This window comes from Bombyx mori, chromosome 5, assembly GCF_030269925.1.
Source record: "Bombyx mori chromosome 5, ASM3026992v2".
NCBI lineage: Eukaryota > Metazoa > Arthropoda > Insecta > Lepidoptera > Bombycidae > Bombyx > Bombyx mori.
In genome coordinates, this window is record NC_085111.1 from 9,435,155 (window position 1) to 9,457,248 (window position 22,094).

Sequence of the window (22,094 nt, forward strand, 5' to 3'; positions counted from 1 at the left end):
GTTTAAATGTGTAATAATGGTGGTTTATTAACTGTTTAATATCTGTGAAAGTGCACAAATGTGGGAAAATGAAACAAAGCTGCTGGACGTAACTTCTCGGGTTCCTCCAAAAAGTCCACTGAAAAAATCTCAGTAAATGACCACCATTTTACTGCGATTATATTTCATCCCATATCATCTCATTTCATTAAATTTCATCCCAGTTGATTAATGTCTCAAATTAATCATCTTCATTTCATTTCACTCCATATTATCATTTTTCATAAAATTAAGAAAATAAAGTAAAATAAGACATGACTTAAAGGTCTTAGTTACCAGGTCATAAAATCTCTAAAAAAAAAAAAATTAGGTGACATTGGACTTTTTGGCGGGAACGCGAGGAGTGAAGTTGTGTGATTTGTTTTATTTTGTCTATTTAGTGTTTCTTCGGGTTTAAATGTGTAATAATGGTGGTTTATTAACTATTTAACATCTGTGAAAGTGCACAAATGTGGGAAAATGACACAAAGCCGCTGGACGTTACTTCACGGGATCCTCCAAAAAGTCCACTGAAAAAATCTTAGTAAATGACCACCATTTTACTGAGATTATATTTCATCTTATATCATCTCATCTAATTTCATCCCAGTTGATTAATGTCTCAAATTAATCATCTTCATAACATTTCACTCCATAATATCATTTTGCATAAAAATAAGAATATACATTAAAATAAGACATGACTTAAAGGTCTCAGTTACCAGGTTATAAAATCCCTTAAAAAAGTTATGTGACATTTTTGATTAATACTAAATGTCAATGTCAAGTTGACATTGTCAACTCATTTCGGTTCGGTTCCTATTGCTGACGAAGTGCGCTCTGATATTATTAAATAAACATTGATAATATTTCGAAAAAATGTATTTATAACAACACACAGTATAGAAAATATTGAAAATGGACCAGAACAACCGTACAAGAAGAGGTGACTTAGATATAGACAGTTTTAGAAGTGATGAACCTAATTTCGACAGGACTCGTATGAGAAGGCAATCGGGCGGCTTCGTGGATTTAGGAAATGAATCACAGTACGGCACAGGTGGTCATCAAGCCTCTGGAGCCAATGAAATATTCGCCGATATACAGGTATGTAAATTTACAAAGCTTTTCTTCCTCATTGCCATACCATTCGTTTACGTCTTCTGCTTTATAGAACAATCAACTGCCTATGAAACATGTTTTAAAAATCACATGACTGCTTAAACATATCTATAATCAGAAAGAAATATAAGTATTGCATTATTTGCTGCTAATACTGAACATTTTCTGAAATTATAGGAAAACAAATGCTCAACAAACATTACTATGGATTGCATTTTCAATGTCTACTCCTATCGATTATCACACTAGGACTACATCTAAAATAATAGCACAACACTCACATCCCACAGCTTAATACAGAATTGTTTCATATATGTTAATTACTCATATAGTGAGACTTTAGCTGTCTTTAGTAGTAACTATCAAATTATTTGTTTCAAGACTAAAAATGGTATCAAAAATTAATTTTCCAGGGAGATGTACCATGGTGGAAGTCAAACTTCTTCATATCACAACCTGTGCTTTTTGGTACTTGGGATGGAGTATTTACATCATGTCTCATTAACATTTTTGGTGTTATCGTGTTCTTAAGATCTGGCTGGATAGTAGGACAAGCTGGATTAGTTAATGCTGTGTTGATAGTCATATTTACAGGTAATTAGAAATTTCGAAAACTTGTTTTTTTTTTTGTAAGTAAATAAATTTGTAACTGATATTGTTCTACAGATAAACAAGTTTAATTGAAACAGTAATATGGATCAATATGCCCTTTTTCTAAAGAAATGTTGAATAAGGCTATTAAATTTTTTTATTGATGATTATTACAATAGGAAAATAAAGATTTGAGTTGATTGTAATTAAGTTAACTCAGAACTTTATTCACTATCAAATATTATATTTTTCACTATAAGTGCAATAAAACCTCTTTTGGGTAGATATTTTTACATAGTTTTGAATGATTTGTTTCATGACAAAGTTTGAGAACTAACTTTATGGTAACAAAAAGAAAAACATTAAAACTCCATCTATGAGTGCCACAAGTGATTTTGAACCAAACCATCACAAGATGTACATTTTGGATTATGATGACTATTACAAAGCATTGAATAATGTTTAGCAAACCTTTATATTTGTTACTTTGTTCAAGAAATATTTAAATGCATTATGTTAATTCCATAAACATAAAAATTTAATGAGTAATTGTATGCTACAAAGATTACGAAAATCTATAGATTAAGATTAAAATGAAACTGATAAACAAAATGACAAATCAGACTAATAAAAATAGAAGTTGTATGAAGTTCAATTTCATGTTATTAATGCATTGTGTTTGTGAGACACATAACATGTGCCCACAGCAATGATACTGCATGACAAGAGTAATATGACAAAAAAAAAAGAAATGTATTGTTTGGCCCTTTACTCATAATTTAATAATCAATGTATTGTAAAAACGTAAGCATTGAAAATTGTATTTTTTTTTTATTGCTTAGATGGGTGGACAAGCTCATAGCCCACCTGGTGTTAAGTGGCTACTGGAGCCTATAGACATCTACAACGTAAATGCGCCACTCACCTTGAGATATAAGTTCTAAGATCTCAGTATAGTTACAACGGCTGCCCTACCCTTCAGACCGAAATGCATTACTGCTTCACAGCAGAAATAGGCAGAGCGGTGGTACCTACTCGCGTGGACTCACAAGAGGTCCTACCACCAGTAATAAATAAACATGCTTTAATTTAAAATTTATTATTTTTTCCAGTTTTTGTAGCTTTGATCTCAGTTTTGTCAGCAGTAGGAATTTGTGAAAGATGCAGAATAGAGAGTGGAGGAGTATATTTTTTGCTTGCTCACACATTGGGATCAAGAATGGGTGGAGCGTTAGGTATCATTTACTGCTTTGGTCAGGTAATTATTTGTTTGCAACTTAAGAAGTCTAAGTAGTTTCCCAATCAGCATTAATTATGGACAATTTGAAAACTATGTCATTTAATTTACTATAAAAAATGCAGGCTTTATAATTAATTATTATTTTTATTAAACCATCAATCAAATAAATATTATTTTTCCATCTTCAATATTCTACCAATGATATAATTGAAATTTCAAGAAAATGAACCTTATTGTGAACACTGTAATGTACATAATCTTTTTTTGTCTTGAAAATCTCAAGTCGAGCTAATTTTTAAGATCATTTGATGTCCATATATCTTAAATAATAATCAGTAATACAGGGTGTAAAACTAGCCAAATACTAGTCTTGACACCTAGGGTCACCAAGATCCTTGTTTGTGAAACTGTTCTTTAATGTCTTTACAATTGCCTACTATAGAAGCTATGTACTACATATTAACCGGTAACCCCCATAATTGTATTTATTTTTTATTAACACAGGATTCCTTTTTAAGAAGTAATCATCTATCTTTCCTATCTTCTATTAAATCTTAGTCATTAATACTTTCATTCGTCAGGTTTGAGCCCCGTGAGCTCACCTACTAGTTAAGGTTCCGCTGATAGAGCCTCTCAAGGCTATCAGATTAGGAAGAAAAAAAATATTCACATGCTAGAATAATTGTTTGTTACAGGCTGTTGGTTGTGCCTTAAATGTCTTTGGTTTTGGCGAGTCAATGGCTGATTTAGTAAGTGCCAACAATACCTGGGCTGCAAGAGGCTTTGCAGTGGCTGCTGTCCTTTTACTAGGAACTATCAATGTAGCAGGTGTAAAGTGGGTCATTAAACTACAGTTTGCACTTCTAGTTATCATATTATTAGCAGCATTGGATTTCTTCCTTGGATCTCTTACTACCATACCAGGTAAAAATTAATTATGTATAAAACTGTGTAAAACCAATACCCTATAACCCACAATAAATACATGACTGGTTTCTCTTCAACTCATGTTAATTTTTATCAAGTTAGACTTTTTAACAATATCTTTTTCCTCAGTACCATAATGTGCACAGACCTAATAGGTCTACTGAAGCTACTAGCCCTTAAAGAAGCATATCAAATATATATTTACATCTATATAGTGAAAATAAATAAAATGTTTTGTTCTAAATATAACAGGCAGTGTACAAGGACAATTTACTGGCTGGCTTGGTACTACAATAGCAAACAATACCTGGGCCGACTATCAAGATAACTATACATGGTTCAAATGCTTTGGAGTATTCTTCCCAACCATCACGGGAATCCTTGCAGGCATTAATATGAGCGGAGACTTGAAGAATCCTTCTGTAAATATCCCGAATGGATCTTTGGCAGCTATCACTACTGGGTATGGGAAGCTTTTAAAATTTTTTTTCCAATCCTTATCCATTACAAAGTAATTTATAAAAATTGAATTTCTGAAACAGTAGAATACATGTCACACATAAACTTGCAGTGTGCAAATACTAAAAACTAATATTCTATTGCTAAGCTAATCAATAAAATGAACTTTATATAAAATGATAATAATTTCATGCACATGTAGTCAAATATCAGATGTAAAGATCAAAAACAGTAAACGTACGTAAGAAAGGGTGCATTATGACACAGCATAGATACATACCATGTTTCTACTCTGTTTTACCATGAAGCAGTCATGTGACATGTTAATTGACGGATTAACCTCATGTCTTATAGTGGGTGCCGGTATTCACGTGTGACGTCTATTGACTCCAGCAGTCACCTAATACCATATGAGCCATACACATGTTTACTTGTGTCAAGAAAGAACTTAATAGTAATACAAAAATGAATTATCAAAAGACAACACTATTTCACTGCCGATTTTAAATATCTACAACAATATTAATGTTTTCAGAACCTTTTTATACCTCATGTTCATTATAACACTAGCAGCAACGGTCACCAGAGAAGCCTTACTAAAGAATTTCTCTATAACTGCAGACATATCAGCTGTGATTGTATTACTGTTGGCGGGGTTGTATGTTAGCTCGATGAGTTCATGCTTGGGGGCCATGTACGGTACTCCTAGAGTGTTACAAAGCATAGCCAATGAAAAAGTCATACCTGGCTTAGATATACTTGGACATGGGGTATGTATGGCCAATATGATTAGTAATTATTATTAACAAAGCTAATTATATTTGATATTTTACCATTTTTTCATAGCTTTTGATATTACATGTAACTTATTGTGCAACTATTTTTTTTAATTCTGATGTTTTAAAAAATAATGTTGATTGATTTCTGGTCATATTAATTATCTAACGAGTTTGCATCAACAGTAGAATTCACTAATTGCCGTATTCAAAACACATCATTATTGTTTAAAATATTCAAACTGTAGTAAATAATATACTATCACATCATTGAATCATAGATTACATTCATTATATATGTAGACGCACAGAAGTATTAATTATGATAATCACGCAAAACATTTGAAGACTTCATTGAATAAATAAACAATTTTGATCCTAATGACTATTTTAATATCTGATCTTTAGATCCTCTACGAGTCCAGTCTCGTACCTCGCACGTACTTTTAAATGATCTCATTGGGGTAGATACGAGCACCTTGTATTATCTGTCAAGATGGCAGTGATACATATTATTATTTGTTTCAAATGTTTTTCAGAGAGGTCCGAACAAAGTACCGATATATTCGATGGTCGTAGTTGCCATCGTGACGGTCACATTCATTATAATCGGCGACATAAACAAGCTCGCACCCATCGTCACTATGCCATTCCTCATCACGTACGCTAGTATCGATTATTCTTACTTTGCGTTAGCTCAGACATTTGATTTGCAACACAAACGAGAAATGAGGTAAGTATTTTAATTTTATTTGTATTTTATGTATCGCCAAAGAATTTAGAATTTCTCTTGTGTTGTACTGAAAATCCGAAAAATAAGACGTGTTAAAATGAAAATAATAACTTTTCAATAAAATGGTGAGAAAGAGAGAAAGGGGAGACTCAAATGGTATATTTAGTATAACCCTAGAAATCAGGTCCAGCGATTATATTTCGTTTTCAAACACATTTACACTTTCACAGATACTACACGGTTAATAAGCCATTAATATAACACATAACATAACCTAAAGAAACATACAAATAACAAAATAAAACAATTCACATAATTTTGCTACGTGCTTTCCCGCCATAAAGTATGTACCTAAATTCTTAGGTATTGAACAGGTAATACGATACAAGTATTAAAAAATACGTTGCTAATACTAGGTAAAGGATTTTTTGCATGCATCTCAAGCCGCAGTTCAATGTAATTGAAATTTTAATCTAAATTCGACTAAAAAGGTTTGATTAATATTGATCACAGGTTTCAAGGACAATCGCAACGTGACACGCAAGTGTATGGAGCAACTGGCAGCGATCTTGACTTACTCTTTCCTGAGAGAATAAGACATAAAAACGTTGGCGTAAGTAACATTTTGACGTCCACATAAAACATTTGAAACTCGTTTGTGTAATCTAGCATTATATAGTAGTATCAGATTTAATCTTTGTCATACAACGATACAATTTTATTGTTAAAATATGTAGCTAGCACCTACACAGTCTCATACTTATAATTCTAATCTAACGGGGACAGCTGTTATACAATACGATTGGGACTTCGGCCAATCATACCCGATCCTGTGAACCTAATGTTAAACCGTCAACGTCGCCCTAAACACGTCATTACGGATCCTCCCGATCCATTAACGGTGCTTTTAAGTACCTCAAGCACGGGTCACCATCCTCGCCGAACCCGTCGCTTGCGACGAAGGGCTCAACGAGTAAATTAACCCATAGACATAGCCCACTGAGTTTTTTGCCGGATCTTCTCAGTGAGTTGCGTTTCCGATCCGCTGGTAGATTCTGCGAAGCACTGCTCTTGCTAGGGTCAGTGTTACCAACATTTCCGGTTTGAGCCCCGTGAGCTCACCTAAAAAAGTAAAGCTGAAGTAGCCTCTTAAGGGTATCAGCGTAGGTAGGAAAAAAAATCGACCAATCTCAAGGTGGATGACGTATTAACATTGTAATATCTGTGCGCTATAATAACTTCTGAACACTAGACTACGGACCGTGGTCACACATCTACGGTTGTTGAAGTTTACGGGCGATTACCCACGCATTCAACTTGGTCGGTTTATAAGACAGGTGATCTAACTTTGTCTAGATGTAACATTTCAAAATGATTTTACTGCAGGACTTCACGCCGTCCCCAACCGATTCCGCAATGATGAACGGTCGACAGTCGAACGGCGACGTGAATCGTCCGAATGTCAGTGTACATTCGAAACACAAGAACTGGTATTCTCATCTTTGCAACAGATGGCTTTCGTTGGTCGGCGTAAGTTATATTCATATCGATATTATAGAATCGCAATTTTCATAATAAACCCTAATTAATTTTAATATTATCCTAATTATCTAATCGATTTATATTGGTAATAATTATTACTTAACAAATAAAACTCTTAGTGAAAACGGTCATATATTATAGTTGTTCGATTAATACATGCTAAAACAGTGTTTTTTTTTTTCAAATTGCATTTTCAACATTTACCTTCTTGGACCCATCAAGTCAGTTTCACATCTCTAGGCGACTGATAGTCGATAGGTGCCACCTACTTAGGATCTTATGGGAACATTATAAGACCAATTAGGACTTCGATTTAGAACCTTATGCTTTTGACATCAAGGTTTTGTTAAAATTGATCCATTACGTCTGACACGAAAACAACTGTAACCGTTTTTAATACTCAACGTACAGTGTTCTGGTTGCAATAATAAATAAATACTGTTATACAGTTCGAAAGAAGAAAAATAATGACGCTATCTGCCTCTGTTGTTTCTTTGCTTATTTATCATCAATCGACTTTGAAACGATTTTCATTAATGAAAAATCGATAAACGCAGAAGCTTTTGTGGCTAATAATTTGTAAACATTATTGACAAAATGCTTGATCTATGACGATGTTACGTCAAAAAGCTTACATGGGCCGTTTTCCAATTACAGCACAAGAGCGCATTATGCGGCATAATGCTCAACTAAGCTTCAGCATAATTCGGCATTGTACGTCACTGAGTCGTATTATGCTCTGTAATTGGAATACTACCATTAATTAATGGTTAATTACAGAGCATATTATGCTGAACCTTAGTTGAGCATTATGACGCATAATGCGCTCTTGGGCTGTAATTGGAAAACGGCCATGGCTAACGCTGGGAAGTGTGGTGCACGCGAATAAAGCTGCGGCGAAATACTAGAGGGGGGAGCGAGAGAGAGAGAGAGAGAGAGAGGATTCTTTATTGTACACCAAAAAAATATACAAACAATGCCATACATTAAATCCAAAAAAGTACAATTAGAGGTCTTATCGCTAAGAGCGTTCTCTTCCAGACATCTATCAGGTGTCTACTAGTTGATGTTAATCTCTTTTTTTCAGGTAGCGATAAAATTATTACTGATGTTCTTAGTGCACTGGGTGTACGCGCTCGGGTGCCTCAGTATCGTTTGGCTCGTGTGGCTGTATATCGGAGCCGCTAACCCCGCCGTCAAACCGGGCCGGGCCTCGGAGTTTAGATTCTTCCACTGGTTGAGAATTACCTTCCTTCAAGCTATAGGGTGAGTTTTTTTTTGAAACGAAGTTCCTTATGGTACGATGCGGAGGGGTACCCTAACCGGGAAAAAACGTCCGTTTAGAACTTATATCTCAAGGTGGGTGACCCATTTACGTTGTAGATGTCCATGGGCTCCAGTAACTACTTAACACCAGGTGGGCTGTGAGCTCGTCCACCCATCTAAGCAAAAAATATATATTCAAATCCATTAGATTATAATATATCGGCTGCGCTATATGTCCTTCTTCAAAGGAGGCTTGCGAAGAGTACTCGCGGTAGGCTGTGACTTAGCTATGCCCCTGCTTTTGTTGACTATTGTTGATTGGCCCTATGCTCGTCTGCCAACAAAGATAATAAAAAAATGACCATTTCGATATAAAGGGTGGAATTTTTGTCATATAAAATTGAGATTCCGAAGTGAGTGTCGGCACGTTTATTGGAAAAAGTAGTATGGGATATTCGCAAATAACATAGATAAAATAGATACACAATATAATTTAAATTAAATTTTTTCGTTCGCATTGTTCTGTTCTCTAGTAGCATTTTACTACCACGCAGACCAAACGCCCCACTGCGCACGGCGATAAAAACAACGAATATTTTTTTTGAAACTTTTATTGCAGGAAGCGTCCTCTAGAATACGAACAATTGGTTGTGACTCCCGTTCACGCGGACATTTCGATGGAACAAGAGAGACTTAATGACGACAACGAGGACTTCGCCTCCCGCCGCAGGTACCATCAGTCGACCGCGCTGCAGACACATCTAGTTAACGTGGATCACTAAATTATATCAGTACCATAAACAAATTACGTTACCAACAATTAATACTTAAATTCGAAACTTTTTTATCAATCAATTGAGCAACAAAACAATGCATAAAATTGTTTTGATTTCAATAAAATTATCGTACTGACCTAGTACACGTGTACTTACTTTGACTCACAGTCTTAGAGCGACTACCTTCAAACCTTTGTGAAAATAATAACTCTTAGATTGAAGAAGTATCGCAGTCATTATTAGAGGGGAGGAGAGCTATCTGAAAAATTAAAAATAATGGTCTTTCAACAAACGACGTTTAAAAAGCTCGTATTCGGCAATGACCTTGGCATTATCAGCGTTCTTGGGAAACAGTAACCATTTAAATCAAAGAGGCAGTATTCTCTGTTGTCGATGAAAACAATAAATATACGGACAGTAATGGTTAAATAGAAGTAATTGTTTAGACACACTCGAGCGCCATATACCTGACATTACAACGTGAATACTGACATCATAGATATAAATACTCTTATTATATAAAACTAACACTTACGCAGGAAACAGTTAAATTCTTTATATTTATTATAAATTATTATTATTTAAAGTTAAAAACCGAAATTGCGACGTATTGAATTCGAAAATTCGTTCATTAGAATGTTGATAGTCAATTTGTATTTTTTTCATTATCCAACTATTGTAACATTTGACAAAGAAAATAAATTTTGCAAACCTATTGGATGGTTGAAGTTAGTAACGCGAAACCTATTATTGCGTTTGTGCTTCAATCTTTTCATTGATATTTTTTTCATCGAATTTCAACCAAGAAGCCGAAAAGTAAGTTCCGTTGTACAATATTAAGTAAAAGAACCGGTGTATAAAAATATGTAATCATTTTTTCTATGTATTGAAGAGCATAATTGATTATGATAATTTAAGAATTTACATTGCCACTAAGTTTTCTGTTGAGATCTTTCCCATGAAACAACAGTTTTAAATTCTTTTAAGTTTTTAACATATTATTATGTAGACTGTTATGTAAAAATAAACCATTAACTAGGATTAATAGCTTCGAATTTATCAACAACAAAAATGGGAATAAAATTAATTAAATTATCTAAATATTTTAAATAGTACTTACTATTACTTAGTACTACTACTTACTACTGGGGGCAAACAACAAGATTTTATTTAAAATTGTTTTCTTGAGATCGTGATCGTAAATTAATTTTGTGTTAATATGTTGAAAGCCATAACGAACGCCTTACTTATCTCCCGACCGCACTAATATATCAAGAAAAAAAGGTCGATTTACGGAAACAACTATTTACTCATTATTTTCCGATATGTCAAATGTCAGACACCAGTGTCCGCAGCGGCCAACTGAGCTAAAGATGATTTCCAGTCTGATGTTCAACGTGTTAATATGGCTGTGCAAATATATGCTGTATTTTGTTGTTTGTATAATTGTTTATTGGGTTAGATGCCAGACGAATACAAGTTAACAAAACTGAAAAATCCATTAAAATAAAATAAAGAACATTTGACGATATATCATTTTACGAAAAAAAGCCAATAATTTTGTTTTACAATAGAGTCGTCTATTATCAAAGGTGGCAATCTGTGCATTTGGACAAAAAAATGTTATTGATATGTCAATACAGATTGATTTGAATATAATCGTCTCCTTCAAAGAATACGGTTCAAAACCTGCATTAAATAAAGGTTAATAGTTAACCTGTTATTTATCTAAGATGTCGTTCCGAAGAGTTTTGTGACTGCCAATGGAATACAAAGTCAATAAATCGTTTTTCTGATTTACCAATAATTATCCAAAAGTCAGATTGCCGGCTTTGATAATAGTCGACTCAATATAACCTTGTAATCATAGGTTCGTCTGAAAAAATTGACAATAAATTAAGGTTTGATTAAAATCCCAAAAATGTAAGCAGTAATCACTTTTATCAAGGGTTCTTTACAATTCTAGGAACTAAAGGACGAATCTATTAATTCTTAAATAGCGAATTCTTTTATGCTTTGACATCTCTGGCTCTGTTATAAAAAAACAGTTTAATGTAATTTATAGAGAGAATAAGATAGAACATTTCGGAATGTTTCATTTCTACCGCTTGTGAACTGTGGTATGTTTGGCACTAATTTACTGATATCTGCGATTCTTTTTAGAATGAGATTACTTTAAACTTGTTCTAAAAATTATAAAATTCCAAGAAGAGACAAAAAAACGAACTACGAATCTATAAAAAATAGATTTTCGCAAAACTGAATAACCGACTTTATGCCTCTCTAGTAGAGTATCTTGGTTGATCTTAATGCTTTTATAACAATAATTGAATTTATATTTATAATGATGAATATTATTAAGTGATAATTTTAAAATGTGATGTACTGACGGACACTTGTCACTGAAAATAAATTATTTTTTTAATATAATAACTCAATCGATTTGTTTGTTTTGAAACAACTATGTTTTATTACCCACTAACCTAAGTGTGCAGATGGCGAATACAAATTAGCAACCTTTTTTTAATTAAACCTTTTTTACAATTAATCTCGGGGACTAATGCGTAACATTCCCGCTATACTCGTATTGTTTGATTCATCAATACCGGAATGCCGTGGCAAGTAAGTGTGTTTCCAACAAAATGCCTTACGCAACTCACGAATTACTAAATCAATAAATAATATTATAAAGAATTTCAACTTGAATAACGTTATTTTAGTAATTCATGCCTAGAATAACAAACATTATCGCGTGTTTTTACATAGGTAGAGTCGATTTTTACTCTTGCCGACTCTTGGTTTCACCGGAGAATGCGCAGCAACGCTCTCTGAGTATATTATTATATCAGGCGTTTTGTAAGCCCACTTGGGTACCTGTTGTGAAGCAGTAATGTCTTCCAGTTTGAAGAATAGGACAACTGTTGTACAATACAATTGAGACCTCATGTTTCAAGGTATGACGTCACTCACCTTGTGGTATCTATGAATTTCAGTAACCACTTTGTACCAAATGGGCCTTGAGCTCGTTCACTCATCAACGCTATAAAAAAAGGTAAGGCAACGGATCTGTATCCGTTCCGCTTAAACAGAATGACAGTTTTCTAATATTATAAAAACAACCTCATGCCTCGCGGTAAACCCGCTTGAACCGCTTCATTATTAATAGATAGATAGATACTTTGTCTCCATCTGGTTAACATGAATTAGAAAAATAAATTCTAACATCACCTAAATATTGTTTTATTCGTATAGTCATGATTTCATAGAACGTGAAATAAATTGCAGACAAGCTAATCATCACTCTTTATTGTATCAATACGCGATAGGTACATAAGCGATGTCATGTAAGTAATAGAAAATCTACTGATACCTAAAATTTGCTTAATTACAGATAATTGTCTTAACAGGCAAAACAATTGCAAACTGTCTTACATTTACTTTGATACAAATCTGATCACAACATCGGCTTTAGAAACAAATATTTTCATATGGACCTTATATTCTTACAGACTCGTCATTTAGGTGGCAAGAAACTCGAAACTTTTTTTTTTAATCTATCAAAATTATTGATTATACCTATTTGCAATTGAAGGAATTTCCTGATAATTAAAATTTTTACTTTAGTAGATTACGCGTACTAATCCGTGTTAACAATTACAAACAATTTGATCAGAGCTTCGATTCAATTCTGTAAAAAGTTGTGTTGCCCAAAATTGACAACCGTTAGTAAAACCGATGCTAATGATGAAATGCGCAACGATGATAATAAAATACAAATATGTACTTATTATATAAGGTACGCTCGCTTTTAGTTAGAAGCGAAGTACACAGAAAACAGAACAATATTTTAAAATTCTACTTTAACAAAGCCATGCTTCATATATTATACTCACACATTAATAGAGTAACACAGTAAATAATTGGTATATGGTGCATGAATTTTTAACTCATTTCAACGAATATCAAACATAATTATATTATATTTTATAAACACCAAGCACCGCTGACGTTATCGTATTGGCAGGTATCTGAACGAATATCAGAATACCCAACGAAAGTTACACAAGCACGTACCTACCTTTACATTTCTTAAATAATTTGGTTCTTACTTAATTTTGTAACTTTTTTTTCTAAAGATGCTATCACGAATAGGAAAATTTCATCTATTTACTAGTGGAATAAGAGTTAGAATGTAAACGAACTTATTGTAATTGTACATAAGCTTTTCTTTCTTAAAAGGTTTATAACAGTAGGCAACAGTAGGTCCCATGGTGTATTTCATTATTGTAATTTCTTATGTTTATTTTGACAATAAATATTTGTAAATAGGTATTTTAGGCCGCTGGAAATGCCGTTTTGCCAAATTAGCCTGGTGTTAGACTATTAAATAGGTACATACCAATATTTTAATATCTTATCTAGTTTACTCAGGCAATTAAATACCCTGCTTCATCAAGAAATGTGTCCAAAAGTTAAAATTGTTTCAAGACTAGAATTGGATCTCATATAAAGGTAGGAAGGTTAAGTCATTTGACAGATTAAGAGAATAATAACCCTTGTTGCAGAGATTTTTTTTTTAAATTCGTCGATGCTAAGATCTAGTTAGAGAATTTCTTACATTTCAGGGTAAGAATGATTTTTATGTATATCCCGCACTATAATTGATTTACCGAGTATGAATGCGATTGAGCGATTACCAAAGCTGAAACATAGCCGCAATTTATTTTTCTTTAAATAGAGACTAGATACTGGATGTAGTTTTATCAATCACCCTACCACTAAATGTGGAACATTTAAGATTAACTTTTTCTTTGTAAATTTATCAATACATTGAACTTACATACATTTTACTAAACTGGAAAGTTTTCTTGCAACAATTCAATCAACGATATTTTGTACTATTGCAACATTACGACAATCTTTGTATAAACGAAAATTCGGGCGTGTGTAAGTAAAACCATTTGGTCCCTCGCGGGTTTGAAAAGATTATTGTGAAATGCGTTAATCCCTAGCACCAATTCAGAGTCTCAATATTTTAAAATATTTATTTCAATACAATTTTCAGTTAAGTATCTGAATAGCAAACTTTAATTTCAAATCTAATGTTTGTTGCGATGGGACATAAGCATCTAAATTCTCGTTGTATGATGTCCGTAGCTTCAAGAATGATGACCAGTAATGAGTTAATAAAAATATCACAGCATTTTGCAAACGCAAGTAATAACGCATAAAAGATTCAAACTGTTGATTTTCAAGGTTTTTGTTGCGTTATTATTCTTAAGTGCTACAGTAGTTCCAATAGTGTTGTGCTAAATTCTCAATTCTTTGAAAGCGTCTTAAAAATATAATCAAATATATTTAAATTACCGTCTGTTGTCTTGTTCTCATCAAACAAACAATCATTCAAATGCAAATCTCACTTCACTTTTATGCAACCTCACCTCTAATTAGGATGAAGAATCAAAATAAAGTTTATATCGAGTATCGATTTTAGTTTTTGCGTCTGGTCTTTATTATCGATTTCGTTTGAGCTGATTTACGGTATATTGTATCGAGACCCGTTTAAGGTATGACTAGACATTTTGCATAATGGTATGTATGACTTATAAATATTAACAAGGTAGGTTTAACTACTTCTCCTTAGATATTCATCAACATCACGAAAGATTTTTCACTTAGTTTAACATACTTAAATTTACTTACCTAAATAATCGTTAAAAATTTGACTTAGTCATTAAAATTATTATATACAAATTATCTACAACTCAATTTTCAAAGTTTAACGTAGTATAATGCAATATTTTAAGCGTAAAAAATAACAACAATAATACTTAAAATCATCTACTCGTTTTGAAAGTCTTTGGTCTTTATTAATGCCTAACGAGCGGAAGGGGTCAACTTTGTAAAATTAATGGTAAAACCTACTCGTTGTATCCATAATTGGAGTTAAAGTTTACTTACATAACTATTTAACCGCACTAAACTATGATTGCTCTTTCTTCGCATTAAGCACCTATGTATCTAAATTGTGAATGGACAGCAATTTTATGTCGAATACAAAATTATTGTGCGAACGACGTCAATACCAAAAGTAATGTTAGGTAGTCGAGCAGGAGAGGAACTAAGGTGACCACCGAATGTGGAAACAGCGAGATCTTTCAAACATCAGGTCGTAGGAGGTGGAGATCGACGGCTACGTCCCGGCGCTGGTTCCGGACTATCCGCGGCGGGTTGGCAGACTGCGCCGCGTCACCCAGAAGTGCGGTATCCTCGGCCAGAGAGTCCCCGGAGCCGTAACCGCGCTCTTCGGTGCCATCACCCTCGCACCAAGATGCTGATGGTGAACTTCCAGAATGGGATCCACCCACATCAGCCTCTGTCTCCACTTCCACCGAACAGCTAGCGCACACTTCTGAAATTTTTATGTAACTAATAAAGCTTAGTTCTTATGATACTGCATTAGGTACTTTCATTTGGAGATACCTAAAGCGTATTTTTATTTTATTTAGTATGACGATATTTATATCTAACATTATAACTCCCAACTAATATAAACATACTTTCAAATAGCAATCAAATTTCGAATTACACCATCTTAAGAATTACATAGTTTCAATCAATGTTTTATCTGTTTAACATCTAACTAAAACTTACCCATTGACATAAACTTCCTCGAAGAAAAATACTAACTTCTACAACATTTATAATATTTTACGAACGTAACAAAAGTATTATAAGAAAAGATAAATAAAATTCTAATAATTTTCTAAGTACCTAATAGAAATATGTCACGAATCATGCTCAACTGATGAATGTTTTTAAAAAAATTATTGAAAATTTGTCTTTTTATGGATCATTTAACCCGGTAATGGCATTCCATAAAATCATATCAGAAAGACAAATGTTCATTTAAAGTAAATACCCACAAAGTAATATTCGGGCACGATAAGAAAACAAAAACACAATAAACACTGAAATCCAAGATGCAATAGTTTTCATCGACAATTACATTTTGTGACAGCCCCATCACTAGAATAAATACGAATTCAAGAATAAATAAGGATGTAAAGTGGGATCCAGGGAGTCACAGAAACATAATGAATACACATTCCACATCGATACGGGTTGTTTAGGTTAGGACTCACGCAGTCGGCGATGGCCGAAACATTTAGAGCTCTCCCGAGTTGATGGTCAAAGAGAAGTTGACGATGAATAATCTTCATAAGATGCTGCAATTTTGTAACATGCGCATATTTATACCTATGGCAACGGTGTTTCATTCGTTAAATTGTAATACACAACGACGTATAAATGTAAATCGACGTCTATTACCAATACTCTGTTATCTGAAATCTAAGCTTATTACAAGTTATAGTGCTTCAAATAAACAGGGGATTATCGACTCTGTGTCTTGAAGTCGTTGAATGTAGAACTTTTGTTATTTTGCCTAAACTCCTACTTAATATTATGAATTTGAATCACAGACGTATACATTATAACCGATAAGAAAAACTGTTGAATATGCCACCAAAATAGTAATTGTAGTCAGGGCCAGTCTAACCAATTTATTTGAGAGGAATCGGTTGATCGAACAATTTATTACTAAGTGAAAATTTAAAAATAATATTATACAAACTTATTCTAGGCTCCTTTATTTTTGCTGGTAATGAAACAAATACAACACAGGAATGCGCTAATTTCGATTAGAATAGAATTAGGCACCTTCCTTGGATCAACTACAAAAAAATATTCGATCTTTTTTTTAAATCAGTGAACATATGCAATAAACGGCACCTCAATGTAGTTCATATAAGACAAACTGATGTATAAAGCACGGATACATAACTATATCACACATTTTATGCATCCAATTATCGGGCAGACGTAGGTTCTGGTATGTAAATAGAGCATAAATTCAGTCTTAGTAAGTCCTACTTCACAATATTGTTTCTGATCCTTAAATCTGAGATCGTATTATATACTACAATCAGTAGTTAATTTTCTACTAGATGTGTCATCAATATGTAGAACTTACATATATAGAGTCACACAGTAAATCTATAAATAACAATTTGAGTAGATGCAACAAATAACGGTCTTATCGCCTAGATTTTGTAACACTATTATTGACGTAGGTGGCAATATTCATAATAATCAATGATTAGTTACTGTGATAAGCTTATTAAATAATGAAAAGATCTATAATTAATTTAACTGAATACAAACTGACAATCTCCTGTTCATTTAGAATACACAAAAAACGTATTTATTAGTTAATTTGGAGCAAATGATACATAATTTGTGAATGTATGCTTCGTCAGTGATTAATCAATTCGTGTTATGCTTATTCCATTTACAATAAGCGACGTACATAATCTAAATATGTACGATATATGTATTTACGTAGTTATCATACCTGAGCTGTCGGTGACAAGTCGCGGTGGCGTGTCCTCTCTGTCTGTGGGAACTACGATAACTACCTCATCGTCTCTGGGGGAATCACTGTTCCGACTAGACGATGTTCTGAAAATTTGTATCAACATTCTGTATTATATCACAATTATTAACAAAACACTGTGGGTTAATAGTTAATAGTAGTCAGTGTTTCACTAATAACTAATTTGAAGGTACTAGATTTATTAGAAAAAAGAACTCACTTAACAATCACTTTTTTCCTCATAAACCTAGTTCCCAAATCTGAATATCCTCTGTTCATAGGTCGTTTATGAGGAAGAGGAGGTGCCGATGCCGGAGCCGGTTGGTCGAAAGTTCGAGATACTGGAGAGTTCGGCTCCGAGCACTGTTTGTCTGACAAAGCCGGTCGCATTCTTAGCGCTAATCCACATTCTCCTGAAGGCCCACCCTCACCTCCATTCCTTCCACCACCTGCCCTATGCGATCTTCTATCTTCTTCATACATCTCTAATAAATGATCCAACTTACTCTCTATGTCATCTACCTAAAATAAAACGAAACAATTTTAGATAAAACTTTTTTTTAATGATATTATGAAATGATATTATTCTTACTTGTCTTTCGATTTTAACTACTCTGGAAGCAAGACTTATTTTGGATGCGTAGACGTCTTTAGCCTTTGACCCTTGTTTGCCAAGTATTTGGTCTAACCTGTTGAAATTAAAAATATTTTATTATAGTTAGTCATCAAAAAAAATTTCAATAAAATTTCTAATTTGACGTTCAATTTGAAGTGACACCGTTAAGAGAAACTGAATAAACCACAGAAACCTACATAATAGAAAAATAGCTTACTAAAGTAAAAATCGTATAGAAAAATTATAAATATTCATAATCGTATATTTCAAGCAGCCTATATTAGCATATCGCCATATCGCGTGTGAAGCAAAGATATTTATTGCTCTTCAAAAAGTTATAATTTCGACCATACCTAAAGATTTTATCATAAACTTCCTTAGACTTACCTGAGTGACTGTGCAATCTACAGAAATTTCTAATATGTTTATATAACTAAAATTTTACTAAATTCATTAATTCAATACTAAATTTAAAAGTCATTTATGATTAATAATGTCAAAAAAGATACAACGTGATGAAAGGAAAGGTATACTAGGCCCTCCATAAAACGTGCACAAGCAGTAAAATTATTATAATTGTAAAATTATACACATGCACAAAACGAAACAAATTCGAGAAGGCGTGTTTAAAATGATCCAAGAATATAGGAAAGCTATAGAAGATGTCAGGTGTTAGAAATATTTGTTTATATTATTATCAAATGTACATAAGAGCGGAAAACATGTCCTATGTGATATGCGGTCTCGCTACCTGATATTTTCCTCAAAAAAAAACGGAAGCTCTATTATTATCAACCAAACAAATGATTATTAAATGTTGATAACATGCTTAGAGTCGTGTCCCTATACGCTACGCTATGCTATAACATATGTATATATCACAAACTATAAGAACTTTAAAACAGAGATTATGTTGTGTTAAATTCCGAATCTATTTAAATTAGTGTGTAGTAACCAAAAGGTTTGCGATCTCGGCCTCTTTGGACCTTTACTGTTCTCACCCAGTTTTCCAAGCTAACTCTCCAAGTAATTCCTATCTTCGATACTAGGTGGTAAGAGTGTTATTAGATCACATAGTTTGTCTATATGACTGCTGTGAACCTATTACGGTCCAATGGGTAGGATATCCGATATGCTAATTCAACTAAGACTTTGACTTAAATCTGAAGGAGACAGCAGTATTAACGTTATTCTATTTTTGGACTTTATTTCAGCTTAGTATTTTAAAACGAAAAACCATATAAAACTAGTGAATTTTATTGTATTTACTTCTGCTATTTACTTTCTCTAAATAATATTTATCACCACCAAGATTTTATAATCACTCGTAATTTCCGCCGTATTTCTTAAACTACCTAACAACTTATATCACACAACACAATAGGATCAGTGTTAGTTGGGTATTAAACCCTCGTAGTTTGATGTAATCATGATATTCATGTCCAAAGATGCATGAATTTGTAAGGCCAGTTTAAATGATGAGAGTGAATGAGGAGCTGCTGGCGAGAGCCGGCGGTGCAGGGCACGGGACAGACGACCTCTCTTCTCACCTGTACTGTAAATTCTTGGTTCGGTTTAGCAGATCCGCATGTCCCGAAGAGTATTGCTCTATCACGTCTTTCACGTCGTAAGGTTTCAACGCTTCTCTAAATCTCTTGCGTGCGACAAAATACTTGAGCTACACGAAAATAAAATACAGATCCTGTTGGCTTATGTTGTAAACTTCAAAACTACGGTTCTGAAACTCCGCCCTATAGCATTATGCGTTTATTATACGGATAGGTAGGACTATTGAGCGTTTTAAATTTGGACCGGCTTATTAGCGTGGTAATTTATCGTTAATAATGGAACCCATTCATAACCTGTAGATTTATGTCCTGTTTGTATTAATGGAATGTCACATGCAAACTGCTAATGAAAGTATAGCGGGTTGCCGTAACGGAATACATGTATATCCGCTTTTAATGGATAGAAAAGTACTCCACTATTTTAGGTATTTGATTTTGGCAGCCATGCAACAATCATTTAGTGTTCATCATTTATCAAAACTGTATAATAACCATATTTATCATTTGAATGTCTTCAAATACAATATGTTTAATGTAACCGATCGTTTGAATCCATTAAAAATCCTTGAAACGAACGTGTAATAAGTCAGGCAGGTGATGTGACTATTAGTTCGATGTACAAGTATGTGGACGCATGTATCTTAGAAACCGAAGTGGAAACATTCATTTGAAGTCTTCAGTGTCAAGGCTACCTCCAAATCACATGTTTTTTTACAAGATCTGATACTAATGGGTCACTTTTCGAATACATACATTAACGTATAAGTCCACGAAGGCATTTAAATACTACATTAAGGTGTTTGTACCTACAAATATCAGTATAGGCTACCGTTTAAGTGATTTTGAAGCAGCCGCTTTGTTTTATAGTTATGCGTTATGTATAAAAGTAACATAGCATTGCACACACTAACTACTACGTTTTACAGGTATTAGACTTGAGGCTAACTTGGCTACATAGATTACAAGACATAGTATAGGTACAGTCCAGACGAAAAATAAAAGAACGTAGGTATAAAAGATGGTAGGTGGAATGGTAGTGCATGGTGTGGAAGGGTTCGCTGGTAGCTGTAATACCTAGTCTGGACGTTTTTCACCCGGCCCAGCAGGTCGACATGGCCCGCAGAATACTGTTCTATAACGTCCTTGACGTCGTATGGCTTTAGCGCTTCCTTAAACTTACGTCGGGCCACAAAATACTTCATCTGTTAGAATTCGATAATATAAATACTTGAGAGCTACAAAACAATGAACTTTCTCGTAACTAATGACCACCTAAAATTGAAGCTGAGACTAATTCATTGCGAAAGCTGTTTAAAACTTCATAAATTTCTAAAACACTACTCCTAATGTAACGCTGGTAACAAAAATGAAAATTGAAACAACAAAAAAATGTCAACCTTCAGAGATATTTTATTATACGCTATAATAACGAAATGGCGGAGGACAAAAGAAAACACTTCAAAGGCTGCAAACAAGTTTAATAATTCAGTGTATCTTGATGGAATGGGTTCTTTTCTTATTAATTATGTAAATGTGTTTTATTAACTTTTACTTCAAGCTGTAGTATAAAAATAATCGAGACTAATAGTTAGTGTGAAAATTTTAATTAAACGAATGGATCTGTAGTTAAGGGCCAAACTCGTAAGAAGAGTGTATTTAGTCTGTACAATCGTATTGCCCTGTTTCCTCTCGGGTTAATGACTCTCGAGCAAATATTTTATTACGACTTAGGGCTACCGCTCCCATCTAGATAGATATTTTTCCAAAAATCAGAAAGCACCGGTTTGGCTCCGCTCCGGGCATTGCTGAAGTCCATGGGCGACGGTAAGCAGTAGGAGAGCCGCATGCTCATTAGCCTACTAGGGCAATATTTTTTTAATCTTGGTTAAGGACATTAGGAGCCTTCTAAAATTATGTAAGTCCTCGATTTTTCCGCTATTATCAGACATTCCGAAAAAGCATTTTATGATTAAAATAAAAGCATAACATACAAAGAGGTTGCCAAAAAGTTTCCTGCAGCTTA

At 33.6% G+C, this 22,094-nt stretch overlaps 2 protein-coding genes across 5 annotated transcripts in view; one reads left to right on the plus strand and one right to left on the minus strand.

Annotated features, from left to right (window-relative positions):
- Window positions 1–795: 795 nt before the first annotated feature.
- On the plus strand, window positions 796–11,888 carry LOC101737594 (solute carrier family 12 member 8). The gene is made up of 11 exons (XM_004930157.5): window positions 796–1,125; window positions 1,554–1,734; window positions 2,844–2,989; window positions 3,667–3,895; window positions 4,151–4,361; window positions 4,893–5,127; window positions 5,673–5,866; window positions 6,380–6,479; window positions 7,253–7,396; window positions 8,496–8,674; window positions 9,294–11,888. The coding sequence occupies exons 1-11, from the start codon at window positions 937–939 to the stop codon at window positions 9,454–9,456; spliced, it is 1,971 nt and encodes a 656-aa protein (XP_004930214.1). The 5' UTR covers window positions 796–936; the 3' UTR covers window positions 9,457–11,888.
- An 853-nt stretch (window positions 11,889–12,741) lies between these two features.
- Window positions 12,742–22,094, minus strand: part of LOC101740880 (potassium voltage-gated channel subfamily KQT member 5) — a 51,147-nt gene continuing 41,794 nt past the window's right edge. For 3 of the 4 annotated variants that reach the window (XM_012693719.4, XM_021350521.3, XM_012693720.4), the window contains 5 exons: window positions 20,054–20,181; window positions 18,480–18,576; window positions 18,108–18,409; window positions 17,867–17,973; window positions 12,742–15,862 (listed from right to left, as the gene is read on the minus strand). In XM_012693719.4, coding sequence (XP_012549173.1) covers window positions 15,609–15,862; window positions 17,867–17,973; window positions 18,108–18,409; window positions 18,480–18,576; window positions 20,054–20,181 — 888 coding nt within the window. In that variant the 3' untranslated portion in view covers window positions 12,742–15,608. Of the gene's footprint in view, window positions 15,863–17,866; window positions 17,974–18,107; window positions 18,410–18,479; window positions 18,577–20,053; window positions 20,182–22,094 lie in introns of those variants that run through there. The other variant, XM_062668678.1, reaches the window with a different exon arrangement.